Consider the following 26088-nt stretch of genomic DNA (forward strand, 5'->3'; position numbering starts at 1 on the left):
GACAAGTCATCTAAAGTCCTAGAGTAAGATAAGAGATAGATGATACTGAGAAATGCCAACCTCAGACATGATATTGGAATCACTGACTTTAAATCGTTAGCAGTTATGGTGCAAGCCCACCTGTTTTCAGTATTGTAGAAAATCTATTCACTTTAGAGAATCCTGTCTGAGGTTAGAGATTTTCTGTGCTCTATTTTTGGAAAGAGATATTAAAGCCACCTCAAGATTGCACAGTGCTTTGTGGTTTTCAGCGCATTTTCCTCTGCCCTATTCCATTTGAGTCGGAAACAGGAAGTCTGGGCAGCCCCGTGTGCCTGGTGTACAGGGGCAATGGTCTCAGTGGTGGACGGCCATGCAGATAGGGCCGTGAGGAAGCGCTGGGTGTGGCGATAAGGGGCAGATGGTGGAGGTTTGGAGTCTTGTTTTCTCCCCAGAGAACTTGGCACATTTTGCTTGAAGATTGACTATAGAATGGGAGGTGCTGGCCAGCTTGGCAGTTGTCAGGGTGTGGCTGCGCCTCGGTGTGCTACTGCCACACGTGGGTTCATTGAAGGAAAGGTGTGGGGTGGGAGTGGCTGGAAGCTGCATGGCCGTGACTCTCAGGTCAGTCTATCCAGATCTGACTGGAGACGTCACAGCAGTTTCCATTCCAGTCTGTCATGTTGCAGGGCTGCTCTTGAGAGACAGAGCTTACCTCTTATAAATAATTATCAGCATTAATAACCAGCTTACTTCTGTTCTTCCCAGTCTTGATGTTCCTTTTAATTAATACCTTAGATTTGTCAGTCAGCTCCCAGCCAGATGGCTGGTCATCTAGTCCAATTGTTGTGGGTATTTGAGTGGAGAGACTTTGAAACTGAGAGAGTAACTCCTCTGTGGTGGGTACCAGGGGATGTCTTACTGTTTTCTCGTTCGTGGTGCTGATCCTGAACCGCAGCCACCGCTGATGAACATTAGTGGTTACTGTTCAGCCCACTTCTTGGGGCCCATCTAAGTTGGCCCACCTGAGCTGTTTGTCTGCCTGCCCCCTCCCTCCCCAGACGCCATTTAGCAGTCGGGGTTGATGCCGTCTGCTGACGGCGCACACGTGTTTCCTTGTAGCTTGTGTCTCTGGTCTTGGGCTTGAGAGCACGTGGCCCCGTGTGCTCTGCACCGCCACCAGCCCGCACTGTCCCCTTGTGGAAGGTGCTGATAGATGGCATTCTCATGAGTGGTGAGCACGCGTATCACCACCACCTTTTCATTTCCACTGTGCCGAAGGTCAGAGCATCGTTCCAGGAGCTTTGAGCTCAGAGGCAGATGGGCATCAGTGAGAGTGGGAAGGTGTGATAGATGCTGGACCAGCTCCTTGCTCGGAGGGTCTGCTCCCTAAACAGGTACTCCCCGCTGTCAGTGCATCTCACTGTTGAAATCTGGGAGCTAGACACGTTCTGCTGAGTCCCTCATGATGCATTCTCTTGCCTGCTGCTCTCCAGAGCTCAGGTGCCAGGTGGAGTCAGAGGAAATGGTGTTCCTTGCTGCCTGGACCAGAGTGCAGGGAACAGGAGTTCTTTGTGCCTTTGTTGAATCAAGAGTCACTCAGGCAGTTTCCAAGTTGATACACATTAGCAACTGGAGCCGCGCACAGTGTGTTACGTCCTGATTGGCTGTGAACTGCATTTGCTTCTCTTTTCCCTCCTTCCAGCCTTTCTTGCCAATGGGAGTGTAGATGTCTGAGTGGCTGAGCCTCATTCAGGCTTTTTTATGGTCACATGTATAATACATTAGAGCAAAGTATGACAACCTACAGCCATGTTATAACTGTGGTGGATTTAATTTAAACTCCCACCCAGGAGTAATCTCTGGCAGTCATAATCAGTTTGATCTACCTAGTTTTATTCAGTGTCTGATGACAGGTTAAAATTAATATTTTAAATACAGCTGTGCAGCCCATCAGTGGGTCATATTAATATGAGCAGTCAGAATATTTGAGTAGAGAATAACTTAAAAATGACTTTTCCTCCTTGGATAAAATAATGCTTTGTGGAGAGAATTTGGATAATATAGAAAATGTTTAAAAATAAAAACCACCTCTAAACCCTTTATTAAATATTTTGGTGTTCTCTTTCATGCTCTGCATGTATCTGTGTGCATGTGTTATGGGGATTATATGTTTTTATCCTTTTTTTTTTTTTTAACTTAAGGTATAAGGGCCATTTCCCCCTTATCAGTAAGGGGTGAGTTTTTATAGTAAAAGAACTATTTTACCATAAATGCCACTGCCACTGCTTTACATTGATTTTGCACTTTGCCTTTGTGAGAGCTTTCACATAAGTTATCTCTAGGAGTGAGGCGCAGAGTGTGTGAAGTGTTACGGTGCCTCTGTGTGTCCTCAGAGCTGTGTGCACCAGTGGACATGACCAAGGGCACATCACTGTACTGAGTATGTTTTTATTAGGACTTGACACAACTCGGATTTTGGTTAGAAGTAGAGCCACATGTGTTTGAAACGACAACATGTCTTTGAGTGTGTTTTATGGCTTGAGATTTATGGTGTTTAATAAGCTGGGCAGGACTTGACTTCATCCCCTTCGTTCCTCCTCTTGCAGCCGAGGAGGCCCCCGAGAACACTGGGCTCGTGTCCTCCCCTGCCTCCTGGGACTCTCCTCCTGCCCCGCCGGGAAGCTCAGAGCCTGCCTGTTTCCAGAGCTGGTTCAATTTTCCTGCCTCGGTGGAGAGGAAGAACAGAATTCTATGAAATGTCAGCTTTCTTTCTCTTTCAGATTCTACAGGAAATAATCACGGGGTCTGGTCCCCCGCAGCCTTCTTTGCATATTCAGTCCCATCTTTAGTTACCTCTTCTTCCCCTGAATTCCCTTGTTAGCTGTGTGAGCATCTCCTTGTTCCTCTGTTGTCTCCCCTGTCTGCTGTGTTTCTTCATTCTTCAGGTAGTTTGTAAATCCACAGGGGAGGTTCTTCTTGGCCTAATATGAGACTTCTCCCCGTAGAGGGTTGGGGCAAGGTTTATTGAAAGCTTGGCATTCTCTTCTGTTGTGCTGTAGCTGAGCTGCAGTGTAAATTAAAATTCATCTTTATACACATTCATTCTTCATAAAATATAATGCTTTGTTCTCATGTTTTTCCCTTTTTTCTCCTACTCTTTTATCATCTTTTCCTCTTTCCTCCTCTTTCTCCATAACCACTGTGGGCTGGGCTTGGTTTTGACTCATAAAGAGGCTGCTTTCCTACCTTAAGAAAATATTAGGACTTGAGGAATTAGGAGAAGTGACTGATTTTGAGTTTCATCGCCCTTACCTTGTCTTGGTGGTACTTCCTGTAACGCAGTCTGGGAGATGGCGTGGAGGATGCGAAGCTGTGGAAAGCCTGGCATCTGTGGCAGGAGTGCCCTGCAGAATCCAGTCTCCTGGACAGGCCACTGGCCACCCCACAGGGACCACGGCCTCAGTGAGATCCTCCAGGCTGGGGGCCACACTTGGCCACGCAGACTCCAGATCTCCAGCTTCCTGTCCCGTTCAATAGCTGGGCCTTCCGGGATATGGATATCAGACGATTCATCGTTGATTTTGTGTGTTTGTTCTGGCTGCACCGGGTCTCTGTGGCTGCCTGCGGGCCCTCTCTAGTCGTGGTGCATGGGCTTCTCACTGTGGTGGCTGGACTTGTTGTGGAGCACTAGGGTGGGTGGCTTCAGTAGTTGGGGCTCACGGGCTTAATCACTCTGCGACATGTGGAATCTTTCTGGGTCAGGGATCAAACCTGTGTCCCCTTCATTGGCAGGTGAATTCTTAACCACTGGACCACCAGGGAAGTCCCACACTGATTTTTTAAAACCGGAAAAGTCACTGGTTTTAGGATCCCAGGGAACTTTAAAGATCACCTAGTGGCCATCTAAATGCTTCGTGTCTTGTGGCTGAGGAGAACTGAAACTTGGAGGGAACAAGAGGTTTGTCTCAGTCACACAGCTGATTAGAGGCAGATTCAGGATTAGTTCCCCCTGACCTTGGCCTGATGCTCTGCTCGTGAGTTAGTGCAGACTGCACCCTGGAGAGCTGGTGTCTACCTGTAGTGACCTCTGAGGGATACCAACACTGTTAGGGCATTTTTATTGCTAGAAGTTTCTGGAACAATTGGGCAAACGCAAGTGAGGCCTTGGCGGTGATCTGCTGTCCTGTCATCTTCCCTTTAGGAGCTTCCATGTTCTAAGTCACACTCTGCTCACACACCATCCGAGGGCAGCACCAGGAGAGTCAGTACATACTTCTTTCCACCCGTTTCCCAGTTGCAGTTTATTAGTCTAAGGGGAGTCTTCAGACTTGGGGGGCTGTGTGTGTTTCCCTGAATACTTTCAAAGCTGGAGGCGTCGTGAGGTGATTTCTCCCACACTCGGGGTCTTCCACCCAGTTCCCTCACTCCAGGTGACTGCACGGCCAGGTGATGGCTTTGGCATCACGACCCGTTGCGTATTCTCTTACTCTTTATTTGCCAGGTTGAGGTACTGGAAGGATTCCAAGAGCAAGCGGGTGATAGCAGACAACTGAATACAGCCGTGTCTTTCCATGAAAACTGTTTTTCTTGGCTTTCTCCCAGCACTGTCAGGTTGCCAAGAGAGAATGCTTTTGGCTTTACAGACGATGTGGCCAAACTCGGGTTGTCCTGGGGTTGTTCTGGTTTGTTTTTTGTTGTTTTGTTTCTTTGGTCATGGAAAAGAATGAATACTTCTGGCTCTTAAATTATTTGGCATATTTTTGCTCATGGCATACCAAATTGTGTTTTTATACACTTTATATGAATTTGTGGTTTTATGTGTAGAGCAACGTGTGAAGAAAGATGCGAAAAACTTCAGGTTAATAAACCTGTCAGGTTAGGTCGAAGCCACATCAAAGGGAACATGCGTTGCTTTGTCGTGGCCAGCTTGTGAGTGGGTGTCACTTCAGTCTCTTTTTTGTGGGAATGTTCTTTCTTACTCAGTTCTTCTATGTTTTGATTTAAACTTCAACCCAGGAACATTAGTCTAGGGTATTTTGACTGTATATTGTTTCTGCTTAAAATCTATTTTAAGTTCAAAGTGAACATTCTGACTTATTTTTTGCTGGCAAACAATCTAGAATGAAAACTGAAAATTTTGTGATTTGCTAGGACAGTTAGAACACAGTTGTCTGTTAAACGTATATCTACAACTAGTAAATGCACAAGATTGTTTTTGTCACAAGTTTATTTCATGTTTCTCTGAAAATGTCTCATCATCAAATGCCAGTAATCCCAGCTGGCTTCTCCCTCTGATGCTGCGTGTTTGAACCACTCCTCACTATCATGCATTCTCTGAAAAATGTTCATTTGTTTTACTATTATTAGCCCAATGCGCACTTATGAAAGAAACTGCCTCTGGTGTAAAATAATTCCCCCAAAGCCAAGTGGTAACCCAGCAGCCTGCACCGGCAGCACTGCTGTGCACGGCAGTCACTCTTCCCGTGCTTCATGTAGTGAGCCCACCTGATTCTACCAGGACCCTAAGCGGAGGCAGCACCTCTCAACTCCATTTTACGGATGATAAAACTTGGGCACAGAGATGCTTAAGTAAATTATCCAAGGTCACACACCAGCAAGTGGCAGGGCCACCCTCAGACCAGGTAAATATCCCCAGCGTCCACAGGCTTAACCGCAGTGTCTTACTCCCTCTCAGAGTGCAGTCTTGTTTGTGGCTGTGTTCCAGTAAAACGTTTGTTTGTTTTTTCAAAAATAGGCTTTGAGCTGCTTTGGCCCTGGGGCCATGGTTGCTGACGCCTGGTCTTCGTGGACTGAGCCTGTCTCTGTCCAGCGGTGCCCAGAGCTCGAGGCTGGCAGTGTGAGTTCGGGTGGCTCTGCCCTAGCAGGGGGTGACCCGCCTCTGCCGGGGGCGGGGCCTCGGGGCGGGGTGGACGAGCCTCTGCCAAGTTCGCCAGTGACTTGCTGTGTTCCTGAGCTCTCTGGGCCACCCTTTCCTCATCCAGGAAGTGTAAGTTTTAACTAGATTCTCTCTGAGGCCTTCCAGCTGACAGTTCTAACCTGTCCTTTTGTCCTTCCTAAACTTATCACTGAAGGCTGTATTTTGTTTTCTTTTTCCTGACCAGCGTCAGTTACACTTACACACACACACACACACACACACACACACACGTGCGTGCACGCACGCACGCGCAGTATTTCCCCTGATCTTTCTGCTGTGTAGTGTGGTTTTAAGTGTGTATCAAGGTGTGAGGAAGAATTCAGCTTTTGAAAAAACTACGTGTTTAGTGGGCTCATCAAAACCACATCAGACTCGGTATCGGCTGCTGGCTGACGCACTGGTGGGGCCATGACGATAAACGTGCTCCTGGCTGTCCTGCCCCTCTTCTGGACACCCTCCCTGTTACCATCGTTCCTGGTGCTCTCAGCTGGTCACCCAGTGTGTCCCCAGCAAGCTGTTAGCTCCTAAATGGTTGTGATCTGATCCTTCCTGTGTGTGTGTGTTGTAGGAGGCTGTTTGGAGATGGAGACTGGGGAGAGTTCATTTGTGAGGATGGTGGTTCTGTGGGTGGTTGATGTCTCTGGACAGGAGTCTGCTCCTGGGAAAGGCCGTGTGTGGCGGGGGTGTGTGAAGTCTGGGGGGAGTTTGTCCTCCCGCAAGACTCAGGGAGCTGCCTTCCCTAGGGCAGGTGTCTTTATACTTTAGGGGATCTTAGGACCCCTTTTGAGAACCTAATAGTGGATCTTTTCTTTCAGAAACACACATCACACAAAATGTGTACAAGCGCGGCCACCCCGGCACCCCTCCCCGCATCAACTGCCCAGCGGGCCCCAGCCTGCCCTGTCGTCCCCGCGGAGTTCGGGTGGCCAGTTAGGGGTGGGGGCGGGCTGCACCGTGAGGTGGCCCTGCCTGCAGGGAAGAGTTTCTCCATTCCCGTTCCCGCCAAAGGAGCGGGACTGGCTTGCTGCTGTGGTGGAGACTGCTGGGGAGGAGCCTGCGTGACCACGGTTCCTCCCCGCTCACGCCTGAGTGAGTTCCCTGGTGTTCAGTTACTACCTTACTTGATTCCCGGAGTGAGGGCGGCAGCAGAGATCGTCTCCGGGTTAGTGTAGTGTGTGGAGAGCATCTCCCTGTGCTCTGGGAGCTCACAGCTTGTGTTCTTACCAATAATGTTGGTAGTTGTCATAGTCTGACACAAATAAGAGGATGGAAATATTTGTTCCCACACTGAGGTCAGCAGCGGAGGCCGTTGACAGCCAGAGGGACCGTGGGTGCTGATGGACCAGGGTTGCAGAGCACCAGTGGGAGGCTCTGGGCTGGAGCCTGGCTGAGGCCTTGCACCAAAGCAAGGGGTTTGCTGGCCTAGGGCATGCAAGCGCAGAGTGCTGTTGCACAGCCAGGCTGGGGTGCTGTCTGTGCTGTCACGGGGCACAAAACTGTGTTCATTCTGTAAGACCAACTTCGAGTGCGTGCTCTCTTTGTGCTCAACCTTTCAGCACAGGCCAGTGGACTGGCAGCCTGTCTGTTGCAGCCGGTAGCTGAGATCCTCATGGTGACTGATTAAAAATCAGAAAGGAGCCTGTTCTGCCTCCTCGAGTGCCCCCTATACCCAGGGGTGACCCTCATCTGTGCCTGCCTGCGATGACTGGGTCACAGTGCTTTGAGCAAACCCCTCCGCCGTCGCCCCCCACCCTCGGTGCTGATGTTGGGGGTTCTGTTGTTCTGGGGCGGGCTGCAGGATGCAGTGGTCTCTTGGATGTTCATTTATTTGGTTCTCTCCCCAATACTAATCAAGTACCCACTATGTACCGGGGCCCATGGACACAGAGGAGACAGAGATTCCAGGAAGGCAAGAAATTTCATCCTGGTTTTGTGCCAAAGACAGATTTAGTCTGGATTGTCATAAATACTATTATGACAAGTAATTGCACAGAGCTGTGTCCTATTGTAAATCTTCAGTGTGTCTGCACCCTGCGTCTGTCAGAGTGGAGGGAGCACGTTGTCTGCTCTGTCCTGCTTCTGGGGTGGCGGTCACTCACCTGTTGGCCCAGCAACTCAGAACTTGAGCTGTTTTTGATTGATGGGCCAGGCGCCGTCACCAGAATTGGCTGTGGACACTGTCTTTGTTTCGCACGCTTTGTGTGCAGGCATCGCTCAGGTTTGCTGGACTGAGCCCTAAAGACCGGCTTCCTCATCTGCTCTCATGCTTCAGAGCCCTGCCATCTGGGGCGGGCGCAGGCTCCAGTGCTGACGCTACTTTCGGGGGGCAGGTTTAGGGGGTTGTCTTCCCTGGTACACATGGCTATAGTTTATGTGTCTGTATTCTCTCGGTGAAGTGATGAACAGCTAGGGAGTAGGTTCTCAAGTGGTTGATAGATAAACTTGACCATAGGAATGCTTTTTCATGGAAAAACTTGGTAGACTTATAAAGCAGTATTTAATTTAGATTTCATTCTGGGGGAAATTGTCTTTTTCCAGTACTTACTATAGTTAACTTTTCCAATTTTTCAAGATTCGACTTGAATTAAATGTTTAAAAGGGCTCTGGAAGAATAGAGTGAAAGGATATTTTAACATGTATGGGCTGTTGCTGAATGAGGCAGAATATAAATACTTACTGTATAGACTTTGATTTGTTCATATATAAATTGCACCATTAACTGAACGGTTGGCTGTTTCTGCTGTTCTACTTTTTGAATTTTATTGAGAAGACTATGTGCTGTTTTTGGAGCAGCCTTAACCCAAAATCTGATAAACTTCAGTTGAAAATAAAGTTTACTAAGTTGCTATCAAGTAACTGTTGGGAAATGAAAAGAAATATGTAGATTTTATTAATTGGAGTTAGGTAAACATCTTTTTATACAGTTTCATCATGAGTGTTGGTGCTAAAAAACCTGTGGTAACTAGACTTGGGAATGTTCAATCTGATCAAAGGAGAGTAGATACAGGAAATCAGAAATCTAGAAATCTCTGGACATGAAAGGGGTTACTCAGAACTGCAGGCTAAGAGTGGAGAGCAGCATTCCAGTTCTCCCAGGCTCTGCCAGGAGATAGCTGGGACCAGGGGGCCTACTTAGCCGAAGGCTGGGGGAACTGTTAAAGGACTGTCCTTGCCTGGCCTCTGTTAGCTCCGATGTTGAAGAGGGTCTGGCCTGGACCAGGGAGCTGAGGTTGACCTTGGAGCCTGATCCCGTGGGTAGCCAGGACTCACTTTGGTTCATCTTTGGAGTGTGGTGTCATAGGCTGAGGGTGGGATTTTCCCCTATTTTTAAAACGCATCATCTCTGTGAGCTGGCCATTCCTTACCTGAAATCTCTGATCTTTGACTTTACCTTGGTTATTGCCCGATGAGGATAGAACCCACGTTGAGAGGTTTCCTTCCCTATGGGATGGCCAAGAAGAAAAAATGAGAACACATTTCCTGATGAAATCTGTCCGAGTTCACAGCACTGGTGCTTTGCCCCAGCAACTCACCAGGCAAGTAGTCGCCAACCGAGCAGACCAGTATGCACCAGGTGTTCACCCTGGCAAGGTGAGCATGTGAACACTGTCCAGATGTTTGCAGCGCCTTAGATGTTTTTGACAGGCCTGATGACCTTTGAACCACACAGGTCCCCTCTGGCAGCTCTTGGGCCTCCTGGTATTCACTTCTCGCTGTGCACTGAAGGGCCTGTCTGGGACAGTTAGATCCGTGCACGGACAGTTGCCTTTATTTCCCCCCAGCTCCGCCCATTCTGGCTCATCAGTACCAGAAACTTCAAAAGAACATCGATTTTTCTTGTTTATCAGGTTAGTGGTTACGAGAAGCGAGCTCCATTGCATGCAGGGAAATTGCACTCAGTGCGCTCTGAACCAGGCTTGGCTCATAGCAGGCACTCAGTAAACGCTGGCTGGCCGTGGCAGAGGTTCATGGAGGGCGAATAGATGCATGTGTCTCCCGATACACTTGCTCCTAAATAGAGAAATTTTAAATGAAATTTAGGAAATGGAAATTACAACTATTTTTTCCACAAATTCTTGGGGCTCTGAGAACAGTGCAGTGAAACAGCAATTCAGACCTTTTGGCAGTCTAGTGGTTAAGAATCCACCTGCCAATGCAGGGGACGTGGATTCGCTTCCTGGTCCGGGAAGATCCCACATGGCTCGGGCAGCTAAGCCTGTGGGCCACAGCTGCTAAGCCTGTGCTCCACAACAAGAGAAGCCACTGCGATGAGGTCCCTCGCTGCAGCTGGAGAGCAGCCCCCACTCACCGCAACTGGAGAAAACCCGTGAGCAGCAACAAAGACTAAGTGCAGCCAAAATAAATAATGTTTTTTTTAAAGCAGAAATTCTACAAGAAATAATCATTGTGCAGAGTTAATTTAGTGTAACACTTTCTGAAAATACAGGGTTTTGGTTCATTTCTTCTTAGTTTCAAATAACAACTGAAGGACCCTAGCTGAAAATCAGAAATGTCCTTTATGTTAAGAAAAAGTTTGTCTGTTAAATCTCTCCTTGATTAAGTCATGTGAATTTAAAGTGGAATCTCCTTGTGGGCTTTGTGGAGAATTTGTTTTTACTTCAGTTTACTCAAGTTGAGTTTGAGTTTTAGTTGTTCAAATTTGTTTTAGTTTACTCAAAGCAAATAGGGCAGAACTGGTAGCTAGGATGTTCGAAAAATGAGAGTATCAGCTGTGAGGCTACGTGTGGAAACCACCAGTACCTATGAAAATGCCAGACAAGATCTTTTTGGTTACAGTCATTTGGTTTTGTGTTTTTATGTGGATATTTCAGCAGAAAAGCCTCAATTGTGTTGAGCATCTATTTGTTTGCAACCTAGAATTTTTAGAGCCAAAAGAAATAATGCGGTTGCCTTGTGCGGCTCATCTTTCAGGTGAGGGAAAGGAAGGAACCTAAGTTAGCCTGTGTGAACCGGCTGGTGCTGCAGTCACCACGCGAGGCTGCTGGAGAGGACTGGCTGGGATTTCTTGAATGGAAACTTTCCCCTAGGGAAGCGGGGTGGTCTTCTCTTCGGGGGCCTCCTGCCTCCCCATTGCTAAACCTCAGATGCACCAGGACCCCAGAAAAGTAGAACAGGCAGTAGGCAGCAGATGGGCTGTTGCAGCTTCGTGAGAGAGCAAAGATGGGCAGGCTAGAAAAGCCCGTCTCTCAATAACGCGTCTCTGCTGCTGCTTCTCCGGGAGGGGCAGCTGAGCAGCAGGGCCTCCCCGTGGGGACTCACGGGTGTGGAGGTTGGAGCTGAGGGGTCCTGATTGTGGCCTCTTGACTGCAGGGGACACCCGAGGGGGTTGCTGACCCCCTCCCTGAGGCATAGGTGGAATCCCTCCTTCCCACTCTTGGCTTTGTCTACTGTATAGATTATTTTATTTCACTGCCAGTGCAGGAGACACAGGTTTGGTCCCTGGATCGGGAAGATCCTCTGGAGAAGGGAATGGCTACCCACTCCAGTATTCCTACCTGGGAAGCCCCATGGACAGAGGAGGCTGGTGCACTACAGTCCTTGGGATTGCAAAGAATTGGACATGGCTTAGCGACTAAAAAGACTTTATAATGGAAAACTCCAAACACGTACAATATTAGAGGGGCTAGTATAACAACCCCCTGCACCTGCCCCTGGGTGAGGAGTCACCAGCATTTGTCCAGTCACTCTCCAGGAACACTAGCTATTGCTTTAGAAGGTTCTTTTAAAGCAAACCCCAGACATTATATCATTTCTTTGCCAGTATTTCTACTGTGCATTTTGAACTGATGGAAACTTAAATCTGATTGAGGGAGGTGGTAGCTGAAAGAAGCTATTTACAGAGTAATTAAGGGTTAAGCTGAAGGAGCTCCCCTTTGTCAGTGACTCGAAAGGTTTTGTTTTCCACATGATCTTCTGACTGTCAGTGCCTCAGTCAGCATGGCAGCGCAGAGAGGGAGTCATGGCAGCGCGGAGAGGGAGTCAGGCTGAGGGGTGAGGGTAGAGGAGCATGGGCTGTGGGGTGATGTTTAGGAGGAGGGAACAGACAGGATGCTGGGAGCGGCTTTACTTGTCTTCTGTCTTTAGTCTGTAGCCATTTGAGCAAGTTGCTCTGTTCATAATGCTAACTGTGAACCCTGAGAATTCACCTTTAATTTATAATTGAAATGAAGGTTCCAAAGGGAAGTAATGATTTTTGCTTCAGTGGGTCACAGTGAACATTTCTGAGACCCTTCCTTTCATAAGTGGTCATGTCAGGACGGCTGATGTTGCTCTTTCTGTTTCAGATGGGAATGACTGGTAACACAAGTCCATTTGGACAACCCTTTAGTCAAACTGGAGGGCAGCAGATGGGAGCCCCTGGAGTGAACCCTCAGCTGCCGAGCAAGCAGAGCATGGTCAACAGCTTGCCTCCGTTTGCCGCAGACATCAAGAACACTTCAGTCACCAACGTGCCAAACATGGTGAGTTGCCCTTGGTCTCAGAGCTGTGGATCTCCAGTGGGTGCTTCAGTGTGTGGATTTTCATCGTGCTGACAGTGAAGATCTAAGGCTAGAACTGTGTTGTAGGTGATAGGAAAATAACACGTATTTCCTGTGTGTGCTGTCTCCGTGAGTTTAATTTTCTGTTATGAGCTGCCCATAAGGGGCTAGTAAAGATGATTCAGCTAGTCCTCCCGTGGTCCCTACCAGGAGGGAGGGGGTGTGTGAGTCACTTTGACTTTCCTCCAGAGTCACCCTCTGATTCAGTAGGAGAGCTGAGAGAATGGGGAACATGGGCTTTTTTGGCTTTTTTACACTTCCTGTCTGTCAGAGGTTGAGGCTGTCAGTAGAAGCCCATCAATTTGTGTCACAGTCAAACGAAGGACATTTATCTCAGAGAACTGTGACTTCTCTGGAGATATGTGTGTCCTGTCTGACTTGAGAGATGGCTTCACGTGTCTTCATTCTCCCTGAGATTTCCTACCTATAAAATAGAAACTCCTTGTAACTCTCGATCTCACTAACCCAGGGATCAGTGGGAAATAGCTCCTTTGTGCCGCAAGATGGAATAGCTTGAGTTCCAGCCACTCGCGCGAAGTGTGTTCTTCTGTCGGACCTCACTGTGCACGTCTCTGATGTGCCTTTAGTGTGGGGTCAGGGCCTGCAGCAGCCACTCTCCTTTCCTCGGGCCAGCCCCGGGGCTGCCGGCCACGCAGCTATGCGGAGCCATCTGGCTCAGAAGAAAGCTGGGGGTTATGTTCAAAAAAGGTGGTTCTTGGTCTTTTGATTTTTTAAAAACTGTAACTTGGAGTATTTGTTGTGAAGATATCCCAGAGAATTCCTCTATCACTATCACCTGCTTCCCTGGATGTTAGCATCTTCGGTAACTTGGGACATTTGCCAGAACTAAGTACTTACAGTACTTAGGAGTCTGGAGGTTGTTGGAAGCAGAAAGAGCTGGGTCTCTTTCTCTTTGTTTTTGATAAAAATCAGGACATGGGGTGATATCGAGGTGTTCTGATCAGGTTTGCTCTGTTTGCCACATTCTCACATCTTAAAACAAGAGAGAGTATGAGTGATGAGGCTTGTCCTCAAGCTGCTCCGAGTTCTGACCGCTTCTCCTTATGGGCATCTCGGTGACTCTCCTGAGTCTGCTTCTCTCTCTCCAGTAACTGTGTGTGGCCAGGATCGTTCTGTTTGCAGCCAGGCAGATCCAGAACTTAAGGCAAAGCCCACTGCTTCTCGCACGCCCCCGCCCCCACCCCCCAGCGCTGCTCTCCCTAACCTTGCCTCCCCGAGTCCTCACTGGGGGGCAGTCATGTGGACTTCAGTGCTGCTGATTGTCCCCTGGGTTTGCTCAGGGACCTGGAGCACATTTTGGCTTCGGGAGTAAAAGTGTTTGCTTTTCACAGACATCCTGTGTTTTGTAGTCTGGGAAACCATGACCCAACTTTTTCCTCCCTTTTCTTCTTTAAAATTTTCTCCAGCCCCGCTTTTTCACCCTCTCTCCTTCACGCACAGTCTAGTGGCAGAAACGCTTCCCCATGGTCCTCTGCCCACCTCTGCGGCTCCAGGGACTGAATTCCCAGGACTGGTGCGCTGAACAAGGGCAGGGTCAGACCAGATGGGAAAGAAGCTTCTCTGTCCACCTGCGCATGACCTGGAGCTCTGGGCTGTGGAAGGGCTTCTCTCTGCTGGAGGTTTCTCAGTTGCACGGCTATGCTGTATGTTGTGGGATACTTAGCAGGAACCCTGGCCTTCACCACTCAGTGCTCCCAGCCCTCCCCCATTCCCTTCCTTTCCCTGCCTAACCCCCACCACCCCCAGCCCGCCCCAGTTGAAAGCCCCTGCCCTGGGGAACGGTTAGAGGAGTCAGTAGTGATAAAATCTCATCCTTCTGTCTGTGAAGCTAATAAATGAGACCATCTCTTCCCCCCACCCCAACCTCCCCCATCCTTGGGCCCCTCTGGACAGCCTGGTGAACTGGGGCAGTGCCTTGGTCTGTGCCAGCCTAGCCACCGCTTTCCCATGGGGACCCAGGTGGACCCGGGAAGTGACGCACAGCTGTTGTCTTTGGAGTAAGGTCCTCAGACATTCACCCATGAGGCACCAGAGCTTCACCAGCATGTATGTCTGAAGTCTCGGCCTTCGCGCTATTGGGTGCGCACAGGGGCTGGTGGGGACCGTCAGAGGAGCAGGGCGCGAGGGCACGTCACTTGCCTGGTATCCAAGAGCTTTCTCATTGTGTGTTGTACCTTACTCTTTCACAGCCTCTTGAAAGACATCATTCACCTCCCGTTTTACAGACGAGGAGGCTGAGGATGCGACTGAGTTTATTCAGGGTTTGTAGCCTGTTGTCTGCAAGGCCCAGAACTCTTTCAGTGGTCCTGGCCATCATGTTTTAGGGGCTCCGAGCTCTTTGGGGTGTTTATATCACTTATATCAGTTCCTCAAACATATTTGGTGGTCTTCCTTGAACTTTCTAAATTGTATCTTGCCTGTTGGGGCTCAGAGATTGTTGTCTGCAGGAAGGAAGCAGTTACCAAAGACTTAGGTCTCTTTAGAAAAAAGAGAGAGAAATTTGCACCTTGAATGTTCTTGTGGTTTTTGTCATGCTTTGGAGAGTGACCTTGTAAATCCCAACGAGGTTCTGTGTGCTGATTGGGTGAGTTTGGGACTCTGACTCCAGCTCGCCTGGTGCCCTGGTTGAGCTCTTTGTGGAACCATTGAGACACTCGATCTTTGGCCAAGGGGCTCGTGCCTGTCTCCTCTCCATCACTGGGGGTGCAGAGGAAGCCAGGGGTGTGGCCAGTCCTTTAATTTGCCACTTTTGTTGAGCACCTTTTCTGAGCCCAGGTGTATCTGGAATGTGGCTGTGAGTGATGTAGCGCTCGCCCCCATGGAATTGCGGGCGTGGGGGGGTGGCAGTGGTGATGGAAAACAAATAATCAAATACAGACTGCCCCAGCAGGTCTGAGTAGCACACAGAGGTTGAGGTTGACACGGGGATCTCCTTAGATGGAACCATCAGAGAGAGAGCTGCACCAAGAATGGGGTTTAAGGGCAAGTTCGGGAGGGTGAGCAGAAGCCGTGGAGACCCCAGGGCTCTGGAAGAGCATGGCTTGTATGGGAGCCAGCAGAAGTCCAGGGAAGGATGAGGGGAAAGTGGTGTGAGGTGAGTACTGGGGGCTCAGCTGGAGCTATCTCAGGGAGGCTGTGGGTGGTAGTGGCCGCTGCAGTGGTCCAGGCTAGAGGAGACAGGTCCCAGTAGGGACAGGAGACCAGACAAGATTTGCCGCTAGAGTGGGGTCACCATGAGAGATGACTTGGTGGGTGGTGGAACCATTTACAGAGCTAGCAGAGGAGCAGGCTGGGAAAAGGGTGACGAAGGAGAGGGCACTTGTAATTCCACCGTAGACCTGCTCCTCTTGAGATGCTTGTGAGATGTCCAGGTGAAGAGGCCAGGCAGGTGGACGGACATACAAGTAGGGTGGCCACTGTCCAGGGGGACTGGCGATGTCCCTGAAGGTGGGAGAGGAGACTGAGAGGGGATGGTGACTGGTGAGGTGGTGAGCGAGGTGAGGGCCAAAGATCGTCGCTGGAGTGTGCAGGTAGATGTGTGGGCGGTCAGGGAGCGTGCGGGCCGTGTGGCCCGTAGTCATGGAAACCTGTGGCTCGCTATGCTCTGAGGTCTCCCTCTGGGTTGTGCTGCCGGGAGCTCCAAAGGGCGCAGAGCTCCCATTGCAGATGGGGTCCTTGAGGGCGTCCATATCCCCAGGACAGCGTTCAAGAGCAAATGCCACATCTCCCTAAATTTTCACATGGATTTCATTGTAGCTCTGTCTTCGGCCATTTTATTTGTAATTTCTTAACTTTCTTCAGATTTTTGAAGTTCTTAGAATTTTCACCATATTATTACACTGTATTTCATGATTCTAAGGTGCACTTCCCCCCCCCCCCCCCACATTGTAGCATCTTTGAAATCAGTCAAGTTTTAGGTCTAAAAAGACTCAGTATGTATGCTATTGTTTATAATGTGAATTAAGAAGAGTGACCACTATTAAATGTATGTGTTCACTATCCAGTTTTCTAGGATTACTCACATGGATGTAAGAATTTCAAAATAATATAAATTTTACTGATGAAGAAGGGTGATTTTGGTGGGGGCATAGGTTGGATTGTCTTTCTGTAGCCTGGCTTCAAGGTCCACGTGGGCTGTCTCAAAGGAGAAGTTTGCCCAGACGGAGCGGAGTTGTCCCAGGGCAGTCCTCTGGAAGCAGGGGCCTCCTGACCCCTCAGTGATGTTGCCCTTCTTGCCATTTTCAACAGAGCATGGGAGCGTTAGCAGGAAGGGGGCGGAATTCGGGTATCAGCTGGTACCGGATTGTTGCTGACCTTCATGACGGGTGTGGGGTTGTTTTGAAGGGGCCCCGTTTCAGGTGGGGCACCTCTGGGCTTATCTCACCTGAGAAGGTTTGGTGACCAGAGGGGCCCCACTGTCAGTTTCTCTCTGGAGTCTGCTGTGGGCGCTCCACTGTGGTCTCCCACAGGGTTATTTCTAACAGGAAGTTCATGTGTGTTGGGGTTTTTTGTTGTTGTTTTGAGAAAAACTAAGAACTGTATTATAGAGAATTTGCCATTCCGAACTTGTAATGGAGGAGGGACTTCCCTGGTGGCCCAGTAGCTGACTCTGTTCCTGCTGCAGGGGCCCCGGGTTCAGTCCCCATCAGGGAACTAGATCCCACATGTGTCAACAAAGACTCAAGATTTCGTGTCCCACGACTAAGACGTGGCACAACCAAATAATTGATTAATTTTAAAGACAGAGTTGTAGTGAAGGAAAATAATCAGGAGTGCTGCTTATTTAACACATTATTGCTTGGGGGATTTTTACAGAAACTCACACCTGTGGTCAGCAATTTGTTACGTAAGTGAATGTTGAAACATCTCTGTTCGATAAAGTTCAGATAACAAAAAACGAATTAATACATCTCTGGTCAGTAAGTTGTTAAAATTGCTCACAAAAGGAAAAATAGTAGCTCATGGGAGAGGTGTTAGGATTCATTTTGTTCTCGTGTCAGAGAATTGGAACCTGAAGGCTCTGGACAGGCCCCCCAGGCAGCTGCTGGTTCAGGTCTCTGAAGTGGGGGAGGGTGACTGTGCAGGGCACTCCGTGAGGAGGAGGGTCTGGCTGGAGTGAGCTGGGGGGCAGCGCTGCTGGCAGCTCGTGGTGACACGCCATCAGCTCTGGCCCTTCCGGGGCAAGCTGTGTGTCTTGGAGTTGGTTCTGTCTGCTTCGCAGTGAGTCAGCGGACCCACCGCATCGGTGGCCTCTGGGCTGCCCTGTGTCCTCCTGGTTCGGAATCTCTTAGAGGAAGAGGGAGGAATCTTTTTGTCTCTCACTGTTATTTGTGAAACTTTCGTTTTTTTCTTTCTCAGTTTTCCAGTGTGTGCCACCTACTTCCCTCTAAGACGGTTCAGGATAATTGCCAAGTAGATGGACTTATTCTTCCTCTTGTGGTGGAACTACGCTCCTCCAGTGATTCTGGTGTAGATTAGGCTTCCAGAGGCTCTGTCCCCTGCAGTCTCAGGGACTTGATGCCCAAATGCCCACTGGGGAGTGGCCTGCTTTGTTAGTCTTTGTGTCCACTTCAGCACTTCAGAAACCTTCACTGTCTCCCTCCCCCTTTTTGTCTTATTTTCTCATCATTTTCCATCTTCCATATCCAGTTTCCAGTCACTGAGGAATCAAGACTTGAACTGATTGAACTTCCTGAACCCAAGCGTCTCCCCCTGTTGTTGTCTTTGATTGGCTCATCCTAGTTTTAGCTGCCCTTTAAATGCTTGTATGTGTAAAGCATTGTCTGTAGTTCCTAGTACTTCACAAGCGTGGATCTAAAATCACTGGCACTCTGGTGTTTCCCTCCACCCTAGGACTTAGGGAGACAGCTTCCAGCACTCTCATCCTTCACTGGAACGACAAGTGAGTGGTGTCGTCAGCTCTTCACTGTGAGAGCAGTTTCTGTAGAAAATCACTCTGTGGCTATGAATTATGCCTCAGTAATTGAACTGGAATACAAGGGACAGTGTTGGGAAGTAAGTGCTTGCCTCTCACTGTTAGTCCTACAAGTTCTTGTGATTTTAGGCATTTACCTTTCTTATTCTCATCGCCTCCACCTGTAACTTGAAGATGAGAAGATGAGTTTATGGGCCTTTGAAGAATTAATTTTTAATCTAAAATTCTTACCAGCACCTATATAAATCCTTTCTACTATTTAAACTCATCTTCTTTTGTTTTAGCAATAAATATCAGCCTGGGAAACATAGTCTAAGCCCAAAATATGATGTGTTGCAAATATAAAAAAAGCTATAAATTGAGAAATATTTATGGTGTTCTTTGATAGTAGGGACCAGCTGTATTGGTTGTACTGGTATTGGAAGTACTCAATCAGGATCATTTAACTGGGTTTCCCTGGTGGTCCAGTGGTCAGGAACCTGCCTGCCACTGCAGGGGACACAGGTTTGATCCCTGGTTTGGGAAGATACCACATGCCACGGAGCCACTGAGCCCCTGTGCCACAGCTGCTGAGCCTGTGAGCTTAGAGCCACAACAGGAGAAGCCACTGCGGTGAGAAGCTCACACACCGCAGCTAGAGGGTAGCCCCAGCTCTCCACACTAGAGGAAGCCTACATGCAGCAACAAAGACCCAGTAGAGCTAAAAAAAAAATCATTTAACTTCTTTCCAAGACTAGTTTCCATTAACCATGTCTTTTCTAGAGTCTAATTAGCATAGCCTTTTCTTCAATGAAGCTCTCTAGGTAAAACAGCATAAATTATCTCCAGAGACATTCAGGTCTTTGACTTCATGTAAAGCAGAGACTTAGTAGGCAGGTTCTTCGTGTCTAAACAAGTTGTGCCCAGTACACACACTAGTGTCAGAATTTCTGCGTGCCCGGTAGCAGCAAATACAGGGACTGTACCAGGTGTTCTGGAAAATGAAGTGACTGTTTTAGGAAGAACTCAGTAGATACCTTAAATGATTATACCTATATATAAAATTTTTTTTAATTACAATTTTTTTTAAGAGGTAGAACTCAGTAGGCAGCACATTTAATGGGTCTGGAAGGAGACAGTCGCAGCTACCAAAGATGTGAGCGCAGTGTCTGTCTGAAGAGTCACAGCTGTCTTCGTGTGGCCCCAACTTCCCAAACTTCTTTTTACCTTTTCCACAATTATCTGAAATGGCGCTTAGGCTCAAGCCATCAAAAGCTAATTTGTCTGTCAAATGATTAATTTGCCAAGTTATCAAAAACTTACTGTAATAAATGTTCTTGAAGAATATGTTCATATAGATGGGTGGTCGAGAAGATGATTCCTTGAAAGTTGTGCGTGCTGAGTCAATTCAGCCGTGTCTGCTTCTTCGCAGCCTTCTGGGCTGTAGCCCCCAGGCTCCTCTGTCCATGGAGTTCTCCAGGCAAGAACTGGATTGCGCTTCTGTGCCCTCCTCCGGGGCCTTCCCAGCCCAGGGATCGAACCCGCATCCCTTATGTCTACCTGCACTGGCAGGCAGATTCTTTACCCCTTGAGCCACCTGGGAAGCCAGTTGTTAGTAGACGGGTAATTCTCGTGGACTGGTTGTACAGTAACGGGGCCTGATGCCCGTAAGACCTCGTAAGTCAGTTGAGATGTGTGGATCTGGTTGGCCTGTCCCCTTGGCTGTTGAGTAGATCCAGCAGCTTTTACCCTCGAGGTTTCTTTGCACAGGTGTACTTGACCACGCAGCCTCCGAGGCAGATGACTCTCCAAGTGGACAGCAGTGACGCTGGGGCAGGGGGGAGAGTGGGTCTGTCCAGTTGTCTGTCCTGTGCTCTCTCGCCCATGAGTTTTCTTTCTTGACTTAGCCGTTTGTTTTCCACTGTGAAATCAGTGTTTCTGATTTGGAAGATTGCTTAGAAATCATTCTGGTCCACCTTGATCATTTTTAGTTATTTCCTTATTGAATTTAAATCTTAAATTGTTAGGTAATCTTATTTTTAAAAAATTAACAGACACCAAACAAAAAGAAGACACAAGAAACATTATTCTAAGTAACTGTTCTCTTTCTTACCAGTTGATCTTTATCATCTCAGGTGATTATCACTTCTTCCTGGTTTGATAGCTGAGTACATTTAATGAGCATTTTCTCTATTTTATGACTACAAAGCTTTGTGTAACCAGCTGTTCTAGGGTCCTTCTGGGGGAATCAGAACAAGCAGATATTGCAGAACAACCCTTTGTCCCACCTGGTGTTCACTTTGGTGTCATTTCCTGACTTTTAAGTGGAGACTGGGGAGAAGTAAAGTTTCCAGGTGGGTCGGGGGAGGATGTCAGAGAAGTAGGGGTCTGGACTGCATTGGTTATGTGAAAGGTCTGGGCCAGGCTGATCTGAACAGTTGTCTCCGGGAACCCCAGCCCTGCAGATGGGGGGCGGTGGTCATGTGGTCAGAGGAAGCACTTTCGTTCACTGTTCTGACTTGTCACCTTCTGCTTCTTACTGTTTGCAGAGTCCTTTGCATACATTGTAATTTATTCTCGGATACTTCATGAAAATTAACTTCTTTTTCTAGAAAGAATCCAGGATAAACTTTACACATACTCCTTGTGCACATCTGTGATCCTGTTCTTAGGATAAAAGGCATTTTAAAAAAATGGGGTTGGTGCTGATTACTCAGACCTATGTAACAATGACAGACCTAATAAAAATACAGCAAGCTCCTTTAAAATTAAGAAATACACCAGAATAAACATAAAATGTTTGCCTTTCAAGGCCGTTTAATGGACAGAGGTTTAAATGATGGTTGAGTTACGATGCCAGCAAGATACATGCAAAGAACAAAAGATCTAGCAATGAAATGGGGTGAGTGGGCTGTGCTCTCCACAGCCCTTGGGTTGTACGCTTTATGTTCACCTGCTGTTACTCATGGTTCAGAATGTTTACCGGCAGGGGGTCGTGATGGCAACACTGACTCCTGTTCCCCCGTAACCTTCCCCTTCCAGCATTAGGAACTGCATGTGAGCTGATGGGAGTTACCAAAATGCATTGCATGAATTTTAAAGCTTGTGATAGATACTGTTGTATTGCCTTCCAACAAAAGCCGGGAAGCAGGTCACTAGTATCCCATAATGCTCCCAAGGCTGGGGGTTATCATTCTGTCCTTTGACAGGAGGAGATAGTGTCCAATTATTGTGATTTGCATTTCTTGATTACTGGTAAGAATGAAAGTACATGTGTTTAGTATGTTTTTGTTTCTCAAGTTCCTTAGTTCTGTCCTTGGCCAGTTTTTCTTTTTTTAAAAACTTAATTTATTTATTTTAATTGGGGGCTAATTACTTCATAGTATTGTGGTGGTTTTTGCCATACACCGACATGAATCAGCCACAGGTGTATATGTGTCCCCCATCCCGAAGCCCCCTCCCACCTTCCTCAGTTTTTCTGTTACATTCTCTTCAAATGGTTTATAAGGCAAGGTGGGCAGCCCTGGGACAAGGTGAGCACAGAAGGGTTAAGGAGGTGGGAGCTCTGCTGTTAGGCTGCCCCTGGGTCCACCACCGCGCATGAGGCTGTATGGGCCTGCGTTAGTCCTCCCAGGGCCGCAGGTGGGCATTAACTGAGCTGCTGCTTGTTGGGCACCCAGCACAGAGTCCTTGAGGGGCGAAGACTGGAGAAGGAGCGACACCTGCGCTGTCTGCCTTGTCTCGTGTGTGTCACGTGTGTTGCCTGGCTTGTCGGTCGCTGTTACAGCGGTCTGGCCAGGCACTCTCCCGATACTCATGACTGCCGCTGCATGAGAATCACCTGTGAGTGGCTCTCCTAAATGTTTCTTTTTATTGTAACTGTAAAAGCGCATCCCTGTTCATTTTGGAAAACCTTTAAGAAGTATAAAGCTGTTGTAAGGAAGCCTCCTCTGTGGAACTTGAATACAAACAGCTCTGCCCACCCTCCCACCAACCCCCATCTTGTGAAGTGTAGTCTCTAAGAGGCACGACTGGGGAATCTGTATTTGAAGAGGTTTTACTGGGGACTAGTTAGGAACCACTGCTTTATATATTTTTACGAAGGCCTGTACCACTTTCTAGTACTTTTACAGTTTTTTAATATTTAATTGTTCATTGTTTTCTACTGATTCTTCTGATTTTCCTCCCAAAGTGGGATTTTTTTTTTTTTTTTTGGTTCTAAAAATAGTACATTTCTTGTAAAACATTCAAACAACGCATGAAGTTGATAAGGAAAAACTGAATGACTTTATGGTACTATTTTAATGACTTTCTTTTGTAGCTTAATGTGTTCCATTTAACTCTTGGCGGCGTGAAGGCCTGCATTATTATTGGGGTCTGTCTGTGGGTGTTTTGGCCGAGCTGGTCTCCATTGCTGTGCGGCGAGCAGGTGCTGCTCCCTGGTTGTGGTGTGTGGGCTTCTGAGTGCAGTGGCTTCTCTTGTTGCAGCTCACGGGCTCTAGGGCAGGCAGGCTCAGTAGTTATGGGGCGTGGGCTTAGTTGCCCCAGATAACAGTGATTCTATCTCTCAGTGCTCGGTGGGTCCAGGATTTGGTTGGGGCTTGGCTCCAGGCCTTTGTATTCCACGTGGCTTTGACTGGGGTCTCCTCAGGTCCCCCTTACTTTTCATGCCTGCATCTGATTTCATGAGGTCTGTAGCCATAATTTTTTTTAATTGGTCCGCCTTTTCTAGACATTTAGGGAATTTTCCAGTATTCAGTAATTTAATCAAAGTGTGATGTCTGTCTTTGTACATACATTTTAGCACACTAGTCCAGTTACTTCCCTAGTAATAAATTATAAGACCTAGAACCACTGGATCAAAAGGAATGGACATTTTTCTTTATTATTTTTTTATCGTGGTCATATTGATAAGTGAAAGATGCTTCTTCGTTCTAATTTCATTTCTTTGATAATTAGTGAGATAGAAGTCATTTTAAAACAGCTTTATTGAGATACGGTTGCTTTCCCGTGAGTCCCCTTCTTTAAAGTACACAGTTCAGTGGCGTCCAGTGTTTTGTGCCACCATCACCAACCATGTTCAAATTTAGGACATTTTCATGTTTCAGAAAGAAAGTCTGTACCGTTAGCAAGTTCTCCCATTTCCCCGAGATCTTCAGCCAGATGCAACCACTAATATCTTTTCTGCCCCTGTGGATCTACCTGTTCTGGACATTTCATCAAAATGGAATTATACAATATGTGGTTGTTTGTGACTGGTGTTTTCACTTAGCACAGTGTTTTTGAAGTTCATTCATGTTGTAGCATGTACTGGTACTTCCTTTTTTGTGGTTGGGTTATATCCTTTTTTTGATATATCATGTTTTTCTAGTCTTTACTTGATGCCCATTTAAGTTGGTTCCGTTTTTTGGCTATTAGGAATCCTGCTGCTGCAAACATTAGTGTCCATGTTTTTGTGTGAACATATGTTTTCAGTTCTCTTGGGTGTATGCTTCAGAGAATTGCTGGTCCAGGTGGTAACTCCAGGTTTAACCTTTTGAGGCACTGCCAGAGTGTTTTCCAAAGTGGCTGCACCCTTTCACACACACACACACACCACTAGAGTGAGAGAGACCAGGTTCTTCTCCATCAGCACTTGGTACTGTCTCGTTTTTAAACTGTAGCCATGCGGTAGGTGTAAAAGAGTACCTCACTGTGGTTCTGATGATAGTTAATGGTATCGAGTGCTTTTTCATGGGTTTCATGTTTCAGTAAACATACCAGTTTTTTCATGTGTTTCTCTGTATATCTTCTTTGGGAAAATGTCTCTTCGTATACTTTGTCCATTTAAAAAAATTAGATTCCTTTTTTTTTTTAAATCATCGAGTTTTAAGAGTACTTTGAATGTTTTAGATATAAGTCCATTATCACATCTGTGATTTGCAGATGTTTTCTCCCATTCTTTGGGTTGTCTTTCACTTTCTTGATGGTGTCTTTTGAAACTTAACAGCTTTTAATTTTAATGAGGGCTAGTTTATTTTTTTCGTTACCATGGTTTCTGTTTTTGGTTACATACCTAATAATCTATGGCAGGATAGAGTCCTCCTTCATTTTTACCATTTTCCAAAATATTCTTGGTCATTGCAAAAATAAAGTTGCCTAAAATTATAAAGTACTTTTGGGGGGAATTTGCAAATTTTGTTCTGTATGTTTAAAGGGAGGTTCTTGTTTAAGCATTTTTCTTTTAATTCTCTTCTCCCGCCTGGACAGTGGGGACTGAGCTGGGAAGTTGATAGAATCTAAAGGCTGCTTCTGACAGATTGTTGCAGAAGTTCATACAGCTCTTACTTCTTGTTGAGCACCAGCCTGAGAGAGAAGGAAATTAAATGTGCCCCACATTTGTAAGCACTTTGCAACCTGGACTAGCCTCATGCAAGCCCATGGAGTTATATGGGGAAGGCTAACCCAGGGACACGAGACATGTTGTCTGCTTCATGTTGCTGGTGACTCAGCTTCATCCTCCAGTTTGTTTTTGAGATGTGTAAACAGTGTGTAGGCTTACTAAACAGCTACATGTAGATGGAGAATAGACCCAGACTTGAACATGCTGTATTTCCAGCTGTGCTGTTTCTACATGTTGAGGTTTCAACATACCATCAAATACAGTTTAAAATGTGTGATTGAGAACATTGCAGATGAGAAACAATGTGTTAATTTTTAATGACTTTAAAAGTCTTTTATAATTTAATCATATGATCGAGATTTTTTTAACCAGGTTTTTATATGATACCTCTTTTTACGTTTATTTATTTATTTTGTATGTAGTATTTCTGTGTTTTAAGAAATGGCAGGAGGACAACTGGCTTGATTCTTCCAGACGTCAGTATTGTGAGAAAGTAAAGGCGGGGGAGGGTAGCAGGAGATGAAGAACCTTAAAGACAGTAACCAGGTGGAGGGTGTGGGCCTGAACTGGGTCCTGATCTGTGCACACCAACTTTAAAAGACTGTTTGGAGACAAGTTGAGAAATTTGTGTATGGACTAGATGTTAGAAGATACTAAAGAATCCTTCATTTGGTTAGATGTGATAATGGTATCCTTTCCTTTCTACTTTTCCACATGTTTGAAATTTTTTTGTAAATGCAAAAGAGACCTAACCAGGGATCATCTTACATTTCCCATATTCTTCTGTTCCTGTTGATTTTCGCTTGGACTTTGTAGTCCATGGAAATAAGCTGATGGATGCAGAATCATTTAACGTAGGTACTGAATGCTGCAGAGGGCATAGTCACAGGCTGTTTGTTTATTGAAGCCTTATTTTAAAGTGTCAGAAAAAAGAGGAGTGGCTACAGTTTATCCCCAGTCTTTGGAGTTTGGATAAATGAATGTACAGCCGCATGTTCACTACGCATCATGCTACAACTTACTGGTACAGGGCAGAACCTAGAATAAATACCAAGCCAAATTTATATAAATGAGACTGTTGGTCATGGTTCATACATACAGAAACGACTGGGAGAAGAAAAACCTGTCTGCACTTCCTCAGTGGACTCCTGGCTCTCAGGATTGCAGGTGCTAAGTATTTCCTTAGTTCTTTTGCTTTCCACATTTTTGTAATTGGGGAAATAGACATAAGGGAAAGAGGCTGTTTTCCCTCAGGCGTTAAGTACTTCTCCACTCAGTACACTCAGCCTCT

At 46.9% G+C, this 26088-nt stretch overlaps 1 protein-coding gene across 3 annotated transcripts in view; it reads left to right on the forward strand.

Moving 5' to 3' along the window:
• Positions 1-26088, forward strand: part of LOC102403750 (CREB binding protein) — a 118642-nt gene that overhangs the window by 42058 nt on the left and 50496 nt on the right. For all 3 annotated transcript variants that reach the window (XM_044936006.2, XM_044936005.2, XM_006054865.4), the window contains exon 3: positions 12226-12402. In XM_044936006.2, the coding sequence (XP_044791941.2) occupies positions 12226-12402 (177 nt within the window). The remainder of the gene's footprint in view (positions 1-12225; positions 12403-26088) is intronic.

Source organism: Bubalus bubalis, chromosome 24, assembly GCF_019923935.1.
Source record: "Bubalus bubalis isolate 160015118507 breed Murrah chromosome 24, NDDB_SH_1, whole genome shotgun sequence".
Lineage (NCBI taxonomy): Eukaryota > Metazoa > Chordata > Mammalia > Artiodactyla > Bovidae > Bubalus > Bubalus bubalis.